We start from the raw sequence: 21,207 nt of genomic DNA, 5'->3' as shown, positions 1-21,207 counted from the left end.
ATACTTTCCAGTATCCACTCCAATATTCTTCTATACAATATCTGTCTGTCATTTTTACTTTGACTCTGTTTTAAGTCTTAATTCAAAGATACATATATATTGTTCATACTCTAAAATACTTCACGCACGACACAGGATCTTGTGTTATAAACATGGTTTCCGTTTTTCCAAATGAGAATGTGGGAAATAAGAAGTGTAGCATTTGTGTTTTTCTCTGGAGTTGAGTCAAAGCAACTGTGACTCAGTCAATGACCCAAATATTACAGCAACTTTGTCGATGGGGAGGTGGATTAAGTTTGTCTGGAAGACGATATTCCAGGCCACTTATTTCCTCTGGGAATGTGACAGGGGATTTAAACATAATGTAAAATACCTTTTAAAATGGGCCAGAATATATAATAAAACCTTGGGCCTTACAACTCAAAAATAGCCAGGACCCTAATTATCACACTATCATACAGCTTACAAACATACCACCAACAGTGCCGAACAAAAAAGCACAACATATTTTTTTCCACCTTAGCTCTAGGGCCCGTGTTAAAGCTTACTAGGATCAGACCAATTCAAGCAGTACTTCTGATGCTGGCTGACTCTTCCATGTGGGTGTGTCAGTGTTGCACTGCATGTTATCTCAAAGCTGTTGACACAGTCAAAGCGTTGGGCATAGTGCCTGGCCAGGACAATAAGGAGTTCTGTTCCAGATCCACATCATCTGACCATAAACGTAACAACAGCCCCGATCATTGATTAATTAACAGCAGCAGTGATGGACTGTCTAAAACAAAACCAAAAAAAGGTTTTACCAAGATGTAGAAAGAGAATTGCAAGAGCAGATTTCTAATCAATCTAAAAAAATTTAAAAATAATGAAATTTTGAACAGTTGGTGTTTCCACAAATGGATGAGATCCACTCATGGGGTGGCCGTTAAGAGACATCTTTTCATGAGAAAATGATACTGGCCAGAAGACAACGATTGCACAATATGGAAGACGTGTGCCAAAGTGTTTATGCAACCACAGGCTGCAGATATGATTAATTGCTGATGACTGGAAATGAAAACATGGTCAGATGTCATGTAGAATAATCTGTCTTCAGTCAGTTCAGGGCAGAGGAGAGTCTTCATCACCAGCCGAGCAGCTACCTGCGTAACACTACCCCTATCATGACGTCATAGCGACGGGATCAGCATTACCGTGTGTGTGTGTGTGTGTGTGTGTGCGTGTGCATGTCCGTGCGTGTGCGTGCGTGAGTGCGGTGTTAAAGAATGAGATTCCGCACGTTATCAGCTATCTATTGTTTACTGTCACCGTTATGATCCGCGTGCTGTTCCAGTAAATACTCCAGTGTAGCATCACTCCACTCATCAATGAAAAGCACCTCGTGCGCTCCCTCTCCCCGCAGCCATTCATAACCACCTGGCTCATTCATATTTTTTTTGTGAAACCGATTCAACAAACCAGACAATCTCCTGTCATCCATATCCGAAGAGATAAAGCCCCGGATACACACCTCATTCAGCGCGGTGCTTAGATGTCTTCCACATATCAGTGTTGTAAAAGGCAGGTGGATGTCAGCCTACATCCCAAATGATGCGCTGATAAGACTTGCGTAATGTGCCAAGCCCTTCCGCTGCACTACACTCAATCGAAATGATCTAATAACAGCAGCACATGTGGGATTAAAGGAGGAACAATAATCTTCTGTTGTATCATGTCATGCTAAAACAATTTAATACATATGAAATGTAAGAGCCTTCGGGACGATTACAGGGACGCTGTAGAGCTATTAGAGGGGGATTAACGCCCCATTTAGGAAACAATAAGGACACCGTGAAATGAATGGATCACAGCGGATGATTGATGATAAAGGGTTGTTTCTAGCGGCGCGTGGATTGCTTTGTGCACAACAAGAAATGCATTGGGAAGCATGTGACCCAGTGTCTCTGCAGGAGGGGTCCCTACCTTCCGACGGTTCCGGAATTGACCCACATGCCACTCTGCTGGCGGTTCAGCCGGTCACTCAAACCGGACAAAGACGCGCGTGGAACGAAGAGGTGGTCGCGGTGGTCCCGTTGTTTGTCAAAGGGCACATATAACTGTCTGTAGCACGGGACCTCTGCCCTGTCACATCCTCCCCTCTGACTTCCCCTCGCTGCCTCCTTAATCCAGGAGCGTCTCACAGGCGTCAACAAGTAGCGACTGGCTGCTGCGGACCGGATGTAACGCTGGGCTGACTTTAAACGGACGCTCGTCAGAAAGAAATCTAAACATAACTGGCATGAAGATTTTCCTGGTGTGAGCCACCCCCTCCTGTGTTGTTGTTTCCCCAGCTGATTTCATCAGAGGCACGCCCCCACGACTCCGCGTCACGACACAAGTCGGCCGGCTCATCCTGTGCCGCGTTCAGGTGCTGTCAGAAAAAACAGGCATTTAGCGGCGCTCCTGAGGTTCCACTATAGTCGATACCCTACCTGCACGACTGCGACACAATTTGAGGGCAGACTTGACTGCATAGAAGAAGTTGCTCGTAAGGAAAGGTGACTGCATGTTACCAGTTTGCTTATGCATTGATTTAAACGTCAAATTCAATCCCTGGTCTTTTCTCTTTTCAGCTGTGCTGTGTGACATCTAAAATAAAGAACAGGCATCTGTCGCTGCATTTAACATAAGTATTACCTCAGACAAAAAGAGTCTGAACACTTCAAACAAGTGAATTCAAGGCTTGAAATGTCTGATGTCGGAGCTGAGGAGGAGCACTCGAAGGTGTTATCAGAGATTAGAACAGGACAGCCAATCATATCCTTCAGAGTTTATAGTATCCCCGCCCCCGAAACTGTGCTCTTTCCATCCTGTTAACTCAAAACATCCCGCAGAGCATGCTGCCTTTTGTTGGTGGAGGACTCACATCCACTGCTCAGCTGCTTGCAGACTGTCATTATGACTCTCAGCTGGCATTATTACTCAGACAGGAGGGATAGGGCGCATTTTCTTTTTTCTCTTTTTTAAATACTACAATAAAAAAATAATAACTGTGCAAAGTTATAAATATGGATCTGATTTAAGCTTAATTATTCTTTTAATCCTTGCTCAAACACACCAGTCATCCCCTACCAAAACAAACATCCAGATAATGATGCAATAGTTATTACTCATGGGCAATGGAGACAATTTTTCTTCTATGGTTATTCTGGGAGTTCAAGCATAGCAACTAGCTACCACATAGCAACAATTGTGTATTGCCACAAAAGCCAATACAGGAGCCAAGAAAAAAAAAAACAGATGATGGATCGCTGTGGAAAATACCTCGCTTTTTACCCTTTTATTTTTCCAAGATCTCAATGTCTGGGAATTCATCTCAGGAATGTTAAGCTGCACCAGGGAAGAAAATGCTGCCATGTGGCCGAGGGGCAAAAATACCTCCCTATTCTGCCAGGAAAAGCTATTTTTAATTTAAACTTCAACTGCTTTGTAAATTTCATGTTATCCGATGCAAGATTGTTTTGAGTGCCACTCTCTTTCATTACAACCATGCCTGAAACAAGAGATAAGAGGCCAGAGTGGAATTTGTATTAGATTACATTTTATCAAACAGTTTATCTAAAACATTTTGCAGTGGTTGGCCTTGTGGGCATCCTGGACAGTCTGAACTTTCTTTCATGGCTGTGGAAGACTGAAGACAGACATCTACTGGTAGAATTTGGTACTGAACTCTCTGAAACAAAGGAGTTGAACGTAAACTCTCTCTGCTACATTATGTCAGTGCTGTCACTCAAGGCCTCTGCACAGAGAGCTGACAGATCCTATTGAAGATCAGCAGTGCCTGTCAGACAATGAACCAAGAGTGAAAGAGTTTCATGAATAATGCGTTAGCAAACCACAAATCTATTTCTTGACCCTTGTGCTCACCTCATAAAGATGTGTCTCTTCATGTACTTTCTTGCACCCAACATGCAAAAGCACGCTGCAATTACACAGCACTGACACCTCAATTAAGTGAACAAGATTTCAATGTGCAATCAGTGGAGATGTCTATTTTATATCCCTTTGTCCAGAGTTGTCTTGAAGCCCTGAGAAAACACTGCCCCCTGACCTGGCTGGCATGGCCAGAATGAAACAGCATGAAAGATGGGCTGGAATGCTGCAGGAGAAAGCAGGGGTTCAACAGCACAGGCACTGAGCGGGCTTAGAAATGTGGAGAGGCAGCCCCTTTGTTGGAGAGGTGTACTTGTGAGAGAACTCTCAAGCAGCACAGGCTGAGGTGATGTCTGGCCTTTTCAGCTACAGTAGTACGAAGTAGGACTGTGCGGCTTTGTTTACGAGCTTTATCGCTCTTTTATTAACTGTGTGGGAAGTCTGCTCCCATGGCTTTTTACACTTTGGTGAGATTAAAGTTTGTTAGAATGAGCTGAGATCACTCTTTGGCATGGCTACCTCAACAAGGAGTGTCCTGCTGCGTGGACAAACACTCAGTCTGCTGCATATTCAACGCCATCCAATGTTCCTCAAGTTTTATTTAAGGATTGACATATTTACCTTTATTTATTAAGATGAAAACACATCATTTCTATAAGTATTAAAGCATTTTTTTTTTTTTTAGTTGCAGGCTATGATGGTTCGCAAAGTACATTTGAAGAGAAATCATATGATCGATTGTATCATTTGGGGTCATGACGATGCCCTATTCCCTGTCACAATACTTTTATCTTGCAAAAAGTTCATACCAGCCCGCACGTCCAACCAAGAGTCCACGCTGACCTATTTTAAAAACCCTTTCTTGGGAAATAATTTGCTGGTGTTTGGGTAAAATTCTCTACTTGTTACAACATGGTGCGAGTGAATCCGGTAAAGCTCAGTTGGATTGATTTCAGATGACATCATCAGTTTATTTAAGGTTAAGCAATGGATATCAGGTATCATTTTAATGGGCGTGGAGCATTTTGAAATGAAACTCTTCGCCTCATCTCATCCCCTCCTGTCCACTCCTCCACTGACCCCATTCTCACCCCTACAGCTCGCCCGATTGTCCAACAGGCCCGCACACCCCCTGCCTCAGCACTGGACTGGAACTGTTCTAAAGCTGTCAAAACACCCAGCTTCTCACACTCCCCGCGTCCACAGAGAGTTCGCCTCGAACACACACCGTCCCAAACGCTAATAAACACACAAACGCAACACACACTGTATGAAAAACAGTCGACATGCAGCCCCGTACACTGACACAAGTAGGTCAGAGCTGCAGTGGGTAACAGTATCAAAGATTAAGTTCTACCTTCAGCCCTGACACACACACACACTCTCACACACTCTCTCTCTCACACACAAACCTTACATACCAGATGTAAATATTGTATGTAGCTCTAAAGTATGAGATCATTGGCCTGTTATTGTGGCATGCTGTTTTGTTTTGCAGAGGGACAAGAAAAATGCAGCGACTTAGGAATTTGAATTTGTTCCTCTGGGAAGAAAATTCAGAGGTCAGGGGTGAGAATGAGGGATAAACTGAAATGAGTTTGTGGGAAACTGGCATCCCTAGAAGGTCAGTGGTAGAAGCACAGTGAATAAATTGACAAATACACAGAAATACACATACATTTAGTGTATGTCATTCTCTGAGTCTGAATCTCTTTCTGCATTCCCACTCTTAATCTCTCTCTCTCTCTCTCTCTCTCTCTCACACACACACACACATACACACACACACTTTGACATGGAGAGGTGGCTGAGATGTGTTGCCAGAGCCGGCACCCTGGCATGAAACACAGTGTGTTTTGTAACAGCCGGCCTATTTGGCGTTGGGTGATGGGCATGTTAGCCGAGTGCGAGTTTAAGTGAAAAACATTCAACACTAGATAAGGCCGGAGAGAAAGTACAGAAAGAGAGACACAGACAGAGTGAAAGAGAGAATATTGTTTACGTGCTAAGTTATCAGCTGATTGTCTTATCTACAGTTGGTTAGAAAACTCCATGTGTGTGACCAGCTGTTGTTACCTCATTATATCCTAATGAAGACATATCAGTCCACTGCTTACCACACAAAAAGACAGCAGATTAGTCTATTGAATGTACTATTTATTAAATGCTCCTCATGAGTTGTGCCTTGTCAAAACAAATCCATTCTAAAAAAAAAAAAAAAACTTTATATGTATGCTAAATCTTCTTTCTATGCTAAATGGCGGTGGCAGACTATTTTCTGCTTCTTTTTCTGCCACCTATATACTTCTTATCTAATGACCATGTAAAAAGGACATATTATGCTCATTTTCAGGTTCATCATTTTATTTTGGGTTATTACTACAATAGGTTTACATACTATTGGTCAGCTCACACACGCCTGAGCCACTACTTAGATGCCAAACTAGCTGCTAGGCATAAATTACGCAAATGTGTGGCATGGTGACGTAGAGTGATGTCACAAAGTCACGGAATTAAAGGCGGGACTACTGATGAGACGTTTCAGGAGCAGTGTTTTCTGTGGGAGCGAAGAGCTCCCATTGGTGTGGCCTTTGGCTTTTTGGATCGTTTCAAGATCATTTACATGCACAAGAACCTTTACAAAACACTGAAGGAAAGGAAATAAACTAAAAGCATGATAGGTTTTCTTTAAGTCAAAAGTCAAATCCCATTTTCCACAATCATGGCAGAAAAAAGAAACTCAAACGTGACGATGAGTGTGAGGTTAGGTATTCCCCCTGTACAGAGGTATATTATTTATTGTGTACTTTTAAAACATCAGTCATCTAGTACACATCATATTTGTAATCTGCTCTCATAAAATAAGAAAGGTCATCAGATGGAGTGAGGTACAATTAGGATTTATGAGCTATTACTGTAAACTGTGTCCAAGGTCTCCAGCATCCCAAACAGAAGACAAGAGTGAAAACACTTTCTGTTGACATACTCGTCATGAGGTATTATTCCCTCATTGCCACAGAATGTAGAATGACATGAAATGTTGGAGTCTGACTCCCTGCCTGCAAATAAGAGTTGGTTGACTCTCGTAGTGATATATGATCAGGCCAAGTCTGTGCTGGTGATGATGGGCCATGATGGTGGAATATGTCGGGAATGTTAAGTGGTTCGAGGTCCCGGGGCAAAGGCTGGATAGAGGTGGGAATAGAGGATAGAGGGTGGGATGAGTGGAGGAGAAAGGCATGGTGGGATAAGTGGTGGTGGCGGTGGGGTTCTGCGTGTTTTACTGCCTGCTGTCTGCCTGAGAATAAACAGACCTCTGATTATGATTTTAATGCCAACTAAAATGTTTCACATTGAGGTGCCTGGCTTTTGCAAAGTGGTGCCTGGGTTGAACAAGAACACAGAGCTGCATATTCCTCACTGTCTCTCTAAGCAGCTCGCCTCAGACTGCCAAAACTGCCCATTTAGAGTCATGTGACATCTGGTACAACCAGCCACCACCACCAACAGCACATCTGCCACCATCAGCCCATACACATGTCAGGTTAATTACCCCAGCTTTCTTGTGGTTATCCTTGGTAGTAGTAGTCTAAACATCACAAAGTATGAAACTCCAGTGATTCCACAGACTTTGTTCTCTTGTTTGTTTAAAATCCTTGCCTCCATCATCCTAAATCACGCCTTAGGACAGGAGTTTGACTGGGAAGAGACAAGGTGGACAGGGTGTTTTAAGAGGCTGGAGGTTTGAGTGGATGCTCTAAATTCTTGAGTGGCACAAATCTCCCATGCTAAAGACAAACTGTGCAAAGTAGAGGCAGTCCGAAGTCATAATATACTGTCTGCTTCTGACTTGAGGGGATTGAAGGTGCGCAGGCATGTCTTGCCTGTCTTAGCATGACAGAGCTCATGTACAGACACAAAACACTAACGAAAAAGACTGATTTTTACATTTAATTAAACATGCAGGTACAGATAAGCAGATTACCAATAACAAACACCAATTTAACACACACAAACAAATACACATGCACACTGCCGGATAGAGACACACAGGTCAGTAGAGGTGACTCTTAAGCTGTAGCTGTCAAGTGGCAGGGCTAATCTTATTAAGGCTCTCTTCAGCTGCACACCCTTAAAGTGATAGTTCACGTCGCTGGGAAATTAGCACATTTGAATTCAAGCATACATTTAAGTGTTGCCCTTATGATGAGGCTAAAATAGGTTGTCTAAAATTGGGAGCAAATGTTAATATTTATATTTCCATGTATTAGAATATCCACAAAGTGATCTGCATAAATAACAGTGGCTGGAACACATGTACTAGATAATGTGTTTAATGTGCCAGTAAAGAGGAAGATCACTTTAATTACATCAGGAAGTGAGTGCTGGGCCAGTGAGGGGATTTGTGTATTCATTGGCTGTACAGGTTTGAAGGCATTATAGAGATGAAGATAATCAAGGTGCCCAGGTCAAGAGCTGGGCTGGAAATGACGTCAAAGTGGGGTGTGAGAATCAGGTTGAGGGATGAGACAGATATGGAAATGGATATGGAGGTCAGAAAAGAAGTGGATATATGATCAGAGCCGGGGTAAAGCTAAGAAGCTGAGGTCAGGGTAGAAAGGGATCAAACATCAGCAGCTCTTCACTTCTAAGGACACGGACTGCAGAAGTAGTCCACAAACCAATTCTGGAGCTTCACAGCAAAACAGCACTGCAGCATTCTCCGAAACAACTGAAGTAGCTGGGGACTTGTTTTAAAATGTAAAAAAAATAAAATAAAATAAAGTAAAAAACTGGAAAAAACATAAAATGACTCTATATAGCTTGTCCAACACAAGTCTCTGGAATCCCCAAGATCCCAAATTGATTTGAAAAGACATTACTTACATTACCGAGCTTGTGCACCCTCTTCAGATGGGGTGCATGCTAACGCTTTTAGCTTAGCAGCTACAGCGAAGATTTCAGTTTGGAAAAAGGGTGTAAATAACGTCTTTTCAAATTTGGGATTTCTGGGCTTCTGGGAGCTGGACAAGCTGCATGGAGCCATTTTATGGTTGTTTTTTTTGGTAGTATTTCCTAAATGGAAGTCCCCGTCTTCTTCAGTTATTTAGGAGAATGCTGCAACGCTGTTTTGCTGTGAAGCTCCAGAAATGTTTGCTAGACTTAGAAACTCCACTTCAATTTTCATTTTTGGGTGAGCCTTTAGGCACTGCACCAGTATTCAGGTGGTCAAATGCTACCCATGATAAGCATTCAAATACCAAAGCAAACAAATGTAAATATCCCGTGGTTATCTATTTAGCATTCATCTACACTTCCCATAGAAAGCCTCTTTTGAGACTTACACCAAAGCTGAGACTGATGAATACATAGAAGTATAAAGAACAGGCTGAGGATTATTGTGGGATTCTGACTCACCGAGGTCATAACAGTGTCAAACATCTCTACCATATCATGTCTTGAACAAAGTTTAACAAGTGTAATCCACTGAACATGTCCTCTGTGCCACATCTGATTAGATTTCTAACACCCACTCCCCAGATACACCGGAGGTTCAATGTCAGTTTGAAATTGATTTAATCACCCAGATATATTCCCTGGTAACTTCTTAATATGTCCTTTAGAAAATTAAATCAGCCGGGATAAAGGAGGAGGTTATCCTGGACAACCTGCACAGTGTCTTAAATGGGACATTTTTGTGCCTGGAGCTTGTTAATATGGTAATAGCAGAGTAAAAAGAGGAAATCCCACATGTTAAACTAAAGTGGTGTTAGACCTTTTTGCATCCTACCTCTTCCAGTTGGGGTAAAAAGCACTTCCTGCTTAATGTAAGGGACAAAGACTGAAGCCTGGTGTTTACTGATGACCTGTGGGAGCTCAAAATCAATTTGCTATGGTTGCCTTCGTAATGCTCACGGTATGAAAGTCACAACAGCATTTTGGCCATCTACTCGCAGGTAAAGAGATAACATACCATCAAACAACATAAAGACAAGATTGCAAATTGCAAATATTTCCTCTGTCTGAGTCTCAACTGACCCTGCGGATGCATTAATCCTGCTCAGTGTGATTAGGTTACCATTAAAGCTAACGTCATGCGCTACAGCACTGTATACTATAAGGCACTTTTAAGAGCATTATTGACCAGTCCATTAATGCCAGATCAATGGGTGGCAAACAACAAAGTACTGTAATTTGTAACCTGCCAGAAGCTCTCTCCAACAATACCAGCATTGACACCTCACTGCTACCTGTGGTGATGTTGGGAATGTTGCTAACCTCTCTGAACCTCAGACAGGTCCGCAGCCACTCTCACGCTCTAGTGAGGATGTATCAGAGTAAACTTTGGACTGGGGCTGCAATCAGACAACAAACAGGAGAAGGTGAGCGAGGCCGAATGGAGCTCATTCCTCTAATCCTCTTGTTTTAACGACTTGTTTGAGTTGCAATAGGGACAGCTATGTTGCTGGATTTGTAACTCTTTTGAAATGCATAAGATGGAATGAAATTGTGCAAAGTTTTGACCAATGTGACACAAAAAGGAGCAAAGAAAAAAGTTGTGAGGAGAGCGATCCATTTGGCCTGAGCACAGGTCAGTCAGTATTCCAGAAACAGCCTGATCAAACAGAGAGTGAAGCCAAACCAAACACCTCTGGACTTCAGTCTGGCACAGAGAAGCAGAGCTGCAGCCCTGCCGAGATCACACTGCACACAGTCAGCACATCAACCCAACACACTCTGCAATGTACTCTACAGCAGAGGTTCCCAACCTTTTTTGGCTTGTGACCCTTTCAAAATGAAGCAAAGTCTGGCTGGAACCTCTCATCACAGGTTGCATAACGACACAGCGTTGACCAGTTGAACTAAAGAGTGAAATATTTTTATTTCTTTTTTTTTAATAAGCTCAAGGAGATAAAAAAAGAAATCCAGTTTATTTTTTCACCATGACTAATCCTCAATATCTATATCGGTATCATGCTAAGAAATCCAGTATCAGCACAATGTTGTTCACAGATACAGAAATAGAGAGGAGGAAACCGAGGGGCGGGAGAGAACAGGAGTGTAAAAAAAAAATAAAAAAATCACAGACAGAGTTACACAAACACACAAACAGACAAATAAACCACATAACAGAGAGTCGAGGCATAACAGGAAGGTCCTTTGTTGTGTTTACTTCAAATAGCCGGCATGTTGTTTATCCATTTGTGCTGCTCTGTTTGTCAGAGTTCCTCATATTGTATTGCACTTGCACAAACAAAAACAAACCTGTTGTGAGGTGAAAGCCCTGCACCTCAGACTGAACAAAATCAGTAGTGCATTCATCTCAATTGCAGAGCAGTTTTGGTTTCATCTAATAGGGCTTTGAGGTGGTTTTATAACCCTGAGAGGTCAAAGCTTTTTCTCAGCCAGTAGAAGAGGCATGACAGCCTTCAGTTGCCTTGCAAACACAAAGAATCACCAAATATAGAGATCCGATATTCACCTGACAGCAGTGGAACGCAATACCATACATGCTGCTTGACCCTGTCGAAAAGGAGGTCAACATGTAACTCCGATTGTGGGAACATCATTAAACGAGACAGAACATGCACACACACACACGCACACACACACACACACACACACAGCTGATACACTATGCACAGTAGACATCCCAAAATAGTGTGATGGAAAAATCTATACTGGTGTCCGGTTATTTCCGCACTGCTGCGCCGTGGCCTGGTGACACAACCGGCATACAATAGTCACCGCACACTGTGACCACATGTCATTCACTTGCCAAGCTGCAGCACTGCCACACAGGCTTTAATCATTTAAATAAGGGCAAGGGGCAGCAGAGTGGAAGCACTTTTGGATGGTGCATTACTGTTGATCCCAGCTAATCCCAACCACTTGCGAACAGAGGTCACTCAGACCAGAGAAATGTTCAGATGAAGCACACTGATACAATTTGTGCACAAAATGGACTATGCGGTATCTCAAAATGACCAACAGAATTCCTTATGGCTTTCAATAGGCTTAGTTTAGATATCCAGTATGTCCCCATTGTATCATCGATCGCTGCATCGAGGGGGAAGTAAAAAGCAATTTAGCAGTAAACCATAACAGCCATTATGGAGCATAACAACACAAAGGAAGTCAATAGTGCTGCATAACATGACCTCTGTTGAGAAATGCATTGGTATTAAGTAGCACATGGTATTAAATAGGAATGATATTGATGATATTGATTAAATATTTATGTTAAAATGAGAGAGATGTATTACAGTGAGAGACACAGAGAGAGAGAAACAAAGAGAGAGATTATTTCGCTGCCAGACTGGATGACAATTTAAAAATTGTCTGCCCTCAGATGACCACAATTGATTTAGAAAGTGATTTATTATCTAGATCAGAGGGTTTCAAAGTGGGAGGCTCAGTGAATGGAAGTGGAAAAAATATTACATAAGTTATCAAAGGGAGATCACATCGAATAGCCTAAATGGGTGTGATTTGGTCAAAGAGATACAGTAATTTGCGGAAATGTTAGCATTTGACCACTTTCAAAGCCATAAACTAATAAATGCCTTCAAACAAACCTTTTTTGTATGTATTCTGGGACATCTGAAGTTACAGCAATATGACTCCATCATGGCTCAATTGTTGAGTGTCTCTGGAATAAAATAACACAATCATCCAACAGGCATCCAGGAATTAGGTGAAACCAAGCAGTTTAACTAAAGAGGGGCGAGGGGTGCCTTTGTCCAAGCTTGTCTAAGTGGAGGCCCACAGTCTCAGACTTTTAAAATGCTTGTTCTATCGCTACACAAGCTACGACTCACACATTCTCCAGGTTCCAGTAACTTGTATTGATTTACATTTACAATTATGGCTGGTCTACACATCATTGTACTTATTCTAAATATCATTGGCACTGGACTGGAAAAAAAACAACACAGAATTTCTGCCTTGTATGCCTCCATGCACCAGTGAAGTTGCTGTTCCTGAGCTATGATGTTGAATAATGGTCAGAACACTTATTATGATGTCACAGTGAAGTTGACCTTTGACCTTTTGGGTATAAAATGTCATTACTTCAACATTTTATCCTACATTTTGTCATAATTAGCATATCAATTATTGAGCTAGGCCAAAAATACGTTGTATGAGGTCACAGTGACCTTTGACCTTTGACCACCAAATCCAAGTTCATCCATGAGTTCATGGTAGACGTTTCTGCCAAATTTGGAGAAATTCCCTCCAGGCGTTCGCGAGATATCATGTTCACAATGACTGGGATGAATGGATGTGACGTCACACTGACCTTGACCTATGACCACCAAAATCTAATCAGTTTGTCTTTGAATCAAAGTGGACATTTGTGCAAAATTTGAAGAAATTCCCTCAAGGTTTTCCTGAGATATCAGACAGACAACCTGAAAACATAATGCCTCTGGCCAAGGCTTTCCCTGGCACGGAGGCATAAAAATGCCCAATAAAAGCAGAGACGAAACATGGCTTTTAAGGTTTCTCAAGTTTTTCCTTCAATTTGTTGAAATTGAGGGAAAGGTCCCTGAAGTACGTGGTGACTAAAAATAGAACCAAGCTGAAACTGACTAAACAAACCGCACAATAACTGGCGAGTCAATTTCTGATTTTAATGGAGGAGCAAACCACAGAGACTGAAGTCAGACAAACACAGGCAGCGCTCTCATCTGCAACTTGCTACCCTCAGTTATCCAATCTGATTCATCCATTCTGGTGTGTGTGTGTGTGTGTGTGTGTGTGTGTGTGTGTGTGTGTGTGTGTGTGTGTGTGTGTGTGTGTGAGCGAGCGAGAAAGAAAGAGAGAGTGAGAGTGAGAGTGTCAGTCAGGTTGCATCAGCTTCCTGAACCTGCAAAAACCAGACAGCTCTCGATCAAATGGCTTGTGGGCGTTTACATGCTCAAAGACAAGCAAACAATGCATATATTTAAATAAAGCTGTGGTGGGAAACACCTTTACCTGTGCACACGAACACATGAGAACACACACTGGAACAATTACAGATTAAAATCCTGTGGTTTCATGAGTGCCTTGGCCTGAAACTGGTCTGACTCTGATTAGCAGGAATTGTACCCTTGGGCGTTTCTCTCACTACAGATTAGTTTAAAGCCCTTCAGCTCTTACCACAGAAAGAGACGGAGACATGCCAAGAGCATACGCATGTGTCAATGTGTTTATGTCTTTATGAAGGTGCTTCCAAATGTGGGTTGGGGAGTTTGGATGCTTCTCTGTGTGAGTCATTGCGTCTGTGTGTGTCTGCTAATGAGTTTGGGTGTGTTGATTTTCGGATGCATCCTCATAGTTCTGTTAAGGTGTGGGGAAGGCACGGCAGAGAGCTGAGTAAGACGAAGATGTATGCAGAGAAGTACACTTCCTGATCGAGAGAGGTCACGGAAATTGACTATTTTTCTCCATCACATGTGATCTGAAGTGTCCCATTAACACATGACATGAGCGCAAATACGTCTAAGTGATATCAAGCACGCAGTGGCACCTTTCACTCTCTCTCTCATAGAGCTGTGAACAAACCCCCCCTGACTCTACCTCACTCGCTCTCACCGCAGCCAATCACTGGTCTTGCTGAAGGTGTTGATTGGGATTTCTTCATCCTCAATTAATGAAACGCACAGCTGATGACTAGAAGACAGGCAGACAAGTACCGTGAAAACAAACAGGAAGAAAATGAGACGGCCAAGGCTTGCAGGCGATGAAAATGAGAGACGCTTGAGATTACCACTGTGTTTGAACAACACAGAAGCCAGACATATGGGGCTGTTTGGTCCCCTACAGACATGGGAAGTAGTAAGTACGTGGGTCAGCCCCCTAAGTCCTGTAGGGGATGCAAGCACAACCACACCCATCCAACCACACAAACACAAACACCCAACTATCTTTTTAAAACCCTCAGACGACCTCCTGTGATTGCCGCACGCACGCACTCAGACACGTAGCTGGCATATCCTCATAGAAGTCATATGACTTTGGAGCCAATTCACCCAAGGGGATCAACTATCCGCCACAAATGAGAGGAGCAGATGCTAAAGAAAGAGACACCCAGGGATCAAATTGCATAGATACAAAAATATGCATGCAGATACAGAGGAAGATATATCTGTTGCAGTGATACATCCACAACACCATGATACACAGAAGCACACGGACACACACACACACACAAACACAAACAAGAACATAAATAGAGAGGAGCTACAGCCAAGAAACCAAGCTGTGCCTCTTGGTGTCTATGGCATAACACGCTGTCTCTTTTTAAACACACGTGCAAGTGCCCAACATGATCTCAGTATAACAGAGATTTGGTGAAATTAAACAGATATCATGGCAGAATAATTCGGATGTAAGGACTAATTGTGTGTCTTATGTATGTGTGCATGTGTGGGGGTTAAATGAGTGAATAAAAGCAGCAGAAAAAAACCCAGAATTGAGTTAGCATGTTTGCACTTCCGGTTCCATCGTCTCAAAGTCCATGACGTTGAAGTCATGCGACCGCCATGTAGTTCGTTTACAGCCTAATGTTAGCTTTTTGCTTCTGCCAATTTCATTCACGATTCAAAAAAATGTAAAAATCTTCATTCGTGGAGATTATTTTGCTGAACAAAACTTGTAAATATCATGTCAGAGTTTTTCAGCAATAATCCAAAATTAAATTCAAAAATCCAATAGGCTTTTTGCAGGGGGAACCAGGGGGATGCTAACTTTCAGGTTAGCCTACAAAAAAAGGCAACCCTGTAGCACTGAGTGCTACTGAGTTTGTGCATGTGTGTAATATGCCTAAAACCTCAGAGCACACCAACCGACAATTTTTTTAATATAAATCTACCAGCTATTTCCTTTAAAAGAACAGCCTTGTTCCTCTTCAGCTGGAATGCTAACTGACCCTCACCATGACCCTGTCCTATCTCAAGCCTGTGGTGATTTGTCATGTAGAGCATGTGACCAGGCAGAGTTCCCTAAAGGAAAGAAACAACCACTACAGTTGAATTTTCGAGGTGGATTGAAGACATTCGTAAGAAAAATGGTGTGATTTTTGTTCATTAATTAGCAAAAATGAAAGAACTCTTGCTGTATAAATATTCTGTCAACAGTGAATTTGTGTCACACGCCTCCATATCAGTGCAGACATCCTGTATCTCTGTACACAAGCCCATGTCAGGCCCTGGCCTCAGAGCTGTCTGAGTGACCACGACCGGATGAGGACGCCCTCCCTGAAACCAACTGGCTCTCTTATCTCCTCTCACCCTCCTGGTCTGGCCCTGTCCTGTCCTGTCCTCGCTGCGGATGCAACACCTTCTTATCCAAGTCTCTCACCACACACACACACACGAGCAGCTCATTCCCTCACACACACTGTGAGCTGTCTGATCTCCTTCCTAAATAAAATGATGTGATACAGACATGCAGGGTATTTAGCCATACGTGTGGGATTTTCTATCAATATTGTTTTTATTGTTTAGTAGACCTGAACAATAATGTAATTTGTTTTCTCGCTGTAATTTATGCCAGCTGCAGAGGCCTATAAAGCTAATCACACACACACTCACACACACACACACACAGTAAAACAGAGAGAGTGGGAGTGCTAGTGACAAAGCACAGCCGATTACCACATTAGAGGAAGTCAAGACAGATGTTCAAATAAGTTTTACATGTGGAATCGGTTCTGAAAAAGTTGAGGGTGTATTTGCTTTGAGAAGGCAGGAAAGTCTTTTCTGCACCTCTCTACAGGAGGAAAGACGTGGAAGAGTCGACTGCTTCTATTTTAATTTCTTCTATTCAAAACTTCACTCTTCCGGTTCAAACTTAGAAGAGGGAGCGGGGAGCGAAGCGAGGTGAAAAAGGGTTCAGGCAACGTGTTTTGCCCTCTGATTTACGATGTTTACAGTCAAATGCAATCTAGCGCCTGACATACTCTCTCTCGGTTGCTTTCTATCTCTCTTTCTCGCTCCCTTGGCCTGCTCTGCTCTAATTTCCTCTCAGCCAAAACCCCTTCGTGTCCCTCTTCCTCAGGATCTGCACTCCTTTTTCCTCCATTCTTTCTTCTCTCCACAACTGACTTTCTCTCTTATTCCCTTTTCCAAACAGTCTCCTTCTCTTCTCTTCTCTTCTCTTCTCTTCTCTTCTCTTCTTCTTTTTCTAACTTCCCCTTGCTGTCTCACTCTGCTTTCTGCTCTTGCATACACATTCTTTGCTCACTGACACCCCATTTAAAAAACAACCAAAGAGGCAGCCAATACGAGAGAAACAAACTGTACAGCTGCCATCACCAGCACAATTGCTTGCTTCCCTCTTTCTCTTGCTCTCTCGAGCTTGTTTTCTCTCTCTGTCTCTCCAAAACTTACTTACCAGGACAAACATCATGTGGTGCTGGTAAGAGAAGAAGACACTTGTGTACGGTGACTGTGAGGTTTGTCTGTCAGTTTTTTCTGTGTGTGAATGCCTGAGTTGGTGTCCAAGTGTGTGTGTGTGTGTGTGTGTGTGTGTGTGTGTCTCGCTCTATGAGGATCACTTTAGCACTTAAATACAACCCTCCATCCCTGTATACATACATGCATGTAAACCATCCCCTCCAGCCATCCCGGATCCAGTTGAGGGGAGGTGCGGGCTCTGTTATGTGTGTGTTTCTGTGCGTCAGCATGTGTGTGCATGTGACCGAATGTGTGTGTGTGATATTGCTCAACTCACACAAAGACACAGCTTCTTATATGACTCCCAGCTGTGTGGACTTGGCCCACTAGACGGCCATCCAGCAGCCAGGAATGTTTGGTGTGCAACCCTACTGGAAAGCCCCAGTTACCCACACACACTCACAGCCCACTCTGGATTCAACCCACTCCTCTGAGCAGGGGCAGACGGAGGGACGGGCCTCAACCCAAAGGAAGAATGGTTCAAATTCCACAGTTGATAGAAAAACACAGAGGAGTGGGACGGAGTGGAGGAACTGATGTCAGACCATCTCTATCAGACCATCCCCCCACACCCACCATCTGTTCTCTGCTCACAGTGGAGGAAAGAATGAAGAGAACAGACCCAAAAAATTGGAAATATTCAACCCTTGTGGGTATTGCTGGCGGAGCCGATAGCTGGATGGTGTTCGGCTGCTGTCAGAGATACCAAGTTTCCTCCCATACTTTGGCCTTTGTGTGCTTTAACACATACAGTAAATACAGTAGCCATTGTTTGGCTCTGTGGACACTGAGTGACTCCACTCCTCAGCTATGCCTTCAAGCTGGACTCTCTCATCCAGGCTGCAGGTGGTGGAGATATCTGATTCTGTATTTAACCAAGCCAAGCAAACTAAACTTTTGCACCACACAGACTGACTCACTGGTTGATTAATGTATCACCAAAGACAGGCTGATTAAAGTAGTATAAAGCAGACCAGGGCAGAGCCAAAGACAGTTATCTAATGCAGCCTTTTTTTAAATGTTCCCACAGAGAAATACACTGGGTGTGAGGAGGGTGTGTGAGGTTCTTATGATGAGATGGTATCAGTGTTGTTGAAACTTAAAACCAACATTTATTAACTTTTTTACCTTAAAATAACAACGTCAAAATCATTTTGATGGTTCAGCGTCTCATAACAGGGTGAATGATGTCTCTGTCTCAGCCGCTCCACCCCCCATCACTTGTTTCTGCACTATGTAACTTCAGTGAGAGGGTAGGATCACAGCGTTACGTACGTGTTTACTTCAAGATACAAGTTTTCAACACATAACATTCTTATGACATAATGAGTTTTGTTTGCAGTCTTGTCTGACAGACTGTTACAGACCTGGGGCTTGTATTGACGACGGATGAGTTACTTTGCCCACAATGCTAATTATGACATATATTTAATAATTTGGGATCCTACATATTTAATGAGTAGTTCACCTCACAAAAACTAAAACAGCATAAATGTTATTATAATTTCCTTCATTATTTTTTTCCTCTTTTTTCCCCAGAACCATCTGTCGTGCCAAATTGAACCTTACAGCGGGCCCCCTTTGGACAGCCCTGGTATAGTATATTGACACTTAGATTTATATTAAGGATTTTTATATGTATGGCCTTTTTTTAAAAAATGTAATCACTATCATTGCTCATTGCATCACTGTGTGATATCTCTTGGATATTGTTTTGTGAGTATGCCAGTTTTAACTCAATATCTCCACATTTTAAGAAGAAAAAGAACTAAAGCAGAAAGTTAAAAAAGAAAATGTAATTTCGTTACATAATCCTGATTCTATAACGGTAATAAGTTGACTTGCCAAAACTGGCCCCCGTCGGGCAGAGGCCACATGACTTTTATCAGTGTAGTCCAAATGTCGTCTGGGGTTGATTTAAAGTCACACGCCCACATTAATCTCATATTGAATATTAGTTTTTACCCTGTTGAAAGCAAGATATGTTATGTTTTATAACTTCATGAGGTTTTGGCGTCTGACACCTCAGATCTGGTGTCATCTTAACACTGAGCAGGTGTCAGAAACCAGGCTGCTCCAAGTCCTAAAGTGCAAAACTGTGCACGACCCAAACTAACAGAGCATGCAGCCCCTATCTTATCTATCCTCATGTGGTCTGCATTGTTGCGAACACGCTTTACATCACAAGTTAAAACAAAGAGTGAGTGTTTCTCCTACCTTTGAAAGATTCACCTCCTGGAATCAGTTCGGGTCTCTTTCGCCTCGACGTCCACTTTCCAGTTCACACCTCTCCGCTCGCTGCCCTGTCCCCCCTTCAGTTTATTCTGGGCAGCGCTCGTCTCTTGCTTCTCCCCATGAAACTGCAAGGCACAAACACATGCGATCACTTCTGAGCATTCCTCTGGATGACACCATCTGATCACAACTCACATGTTTTCACACTTGCTCCGTCTCAGCCCGGACTTGAACGTCCTTTAAATTGTCGGTTCGGTTTCTAAACGCGCGTGTTTGCTGAAGATCAGCCAGAGCTGACAGAAGAAAAACACTCCCGACTGTTGCAGCCGAGAGACGCCTGGAGGAATGTAATTACATGAAGACTGCTGCATATTGCAAAACCTGCAGACATGGTCTTGTTCGCGCTCCCCCCTCTCCTCTCTCCTCCACGCTATTGTGCTCTGAGATCTGTCTGGGCTGTTGTCCGCCTGTGGTCCTGATGCGAGTTTTTTCCACGTCCCTTTGTTGTTTCTGTCACACCTACAAGGAGGGAGCACATGGAGGAGCAGACCCTTGCCTTGCCTCGACTTTTTCTTTTGTCTGGCTGTTTTTATTTATACGCAGCAGTGCTGATCGTCACGTCTGGATGAGTCTTTTTTTAGTCTTACTCGACACTGACTTCACATCACAGACGTCCGAGGGATTTTTCCACGATTTTTTTATTTTATTATTATTATTATTTCTAGCTGGCATGCATTTCATCCTCGCCACATCTGTCTCATCTCATCTCTAATGATTCCCATTTCAATGATTTGTTCACTTCCGATGTTTAAAGTGAAATATCCCTTAAAAAATAAATAAATAAATAAATAAATAAACTCAATTTTTGAATTCTGTTCTGCCGCACCCTCTGTTTTAATCCAAGTCCCTTATCTCACCAAATGTCTGGCCAGAAGTTTAGTCCTCGCTGGGGGAGTGGGCTGACGCAGCTGTCTCTGTCTGTCTGTCTCTCTCTTTCTCCTCTCCTCCCCTTTCCTCCTCTGCTTGTCTCTCCCGAGCGGTGGCAGAGCCCAGTTATGTTTCACTCTTAGACCAGCCTTCACCGACAGCACGCCAGTGTCTATCAGAGAGCGCAGTGACGACAGCCTCATTGCTAGTCACCAGTGCCACACCCATCCATTCATAAAGTGGAGAGTGCCGGACAGTGCGCACGGTGGGGAGGTAGTGGAGGAACCATCATGTTCATCAAACTCATGTGTCTATCTCAGATAAATACTGCAAATAGAAGGTGATTTTGTGTTTGACTTTTCCTAACATCGTATCATTTTAAAGGAATGCTCCACCAATTTTACACATTAAAGTGTGTGTGCAGTTTAAGGAGAGTAGGAGTGCATGTGTAAAAAAGTGGCACAAAGGCTTTTTGTGGCTCAAGAGGAAACTGCATGAAATCTGACAAACTGCCTCCAGTGATGTCACTCAGTGGCTAGTTTGCATTGTGGGTAATGTAGGTGCAAAGTTTTGAAAAGCAGTCCACGGGTCCAGCGTTGCATTCCAAGCTGGGCAGGTAAACATTCTGAAGAAAACAGACATGACGCAGACGTGGCAGGTGATTGGCTCTGTAATTGATAGCTTT

General features: G+C 42.9%; 1 protein-coding gene across 4 annotated transcripts in view; it reads right to left on the bottom strand.

Annotated features, from left to right (window-relative positions):
• The window catches only part of rhobtb4 (Rho related BTB domain containing 4), a 50,820-nt gene that overhangs the window by 24,149 nt on the left and 5,464 nt on the right, over positions 1 to 21,207 (bottom strand). The window contains exons 1-2 of one of the 4 annotated variants that reach the window (XM_073466234.1): positions 20,513 to 20,653; positions 19,578 to 19,720 (exon numbers count right to left, since the gene is read on the bottom strand). Coding sequence is in view for 1 of the 4 variants with exons in the window: in XM_073466233.1 (XP_073322334.1) it covers positions 1,963 to 1,991 (29 nt within the window). In the remaining 3 variants the exon portion in view is untranslated. Of the gene's footprint in view, positions 1 to 1,962; positions 2,235 to 19,577; positions 19,721 to 19,790; positions 20,246 to 20,512; positions 20,654 to 21,207 lie in introns of those variants that run through there. The other 3 variants (XM_073466235.1, XM_073466236.1, XM_073466233.1) reach the window with 3 other exon arrangements.

Source organism: Pagrus major, chromosome 5 (assembly GCF_040436345.1).
Source record: "Pagrus major chromosome 5, Pma_NU_1.0".
NCBI lineage: Eukaryota > Metazoa > Chordata > Actinopteri > Spariformes > Sparidae > Pagrus > Pagrus major.
This window is presented reverse-complemented; position numbering and strand designations above follow the sequence as displayed.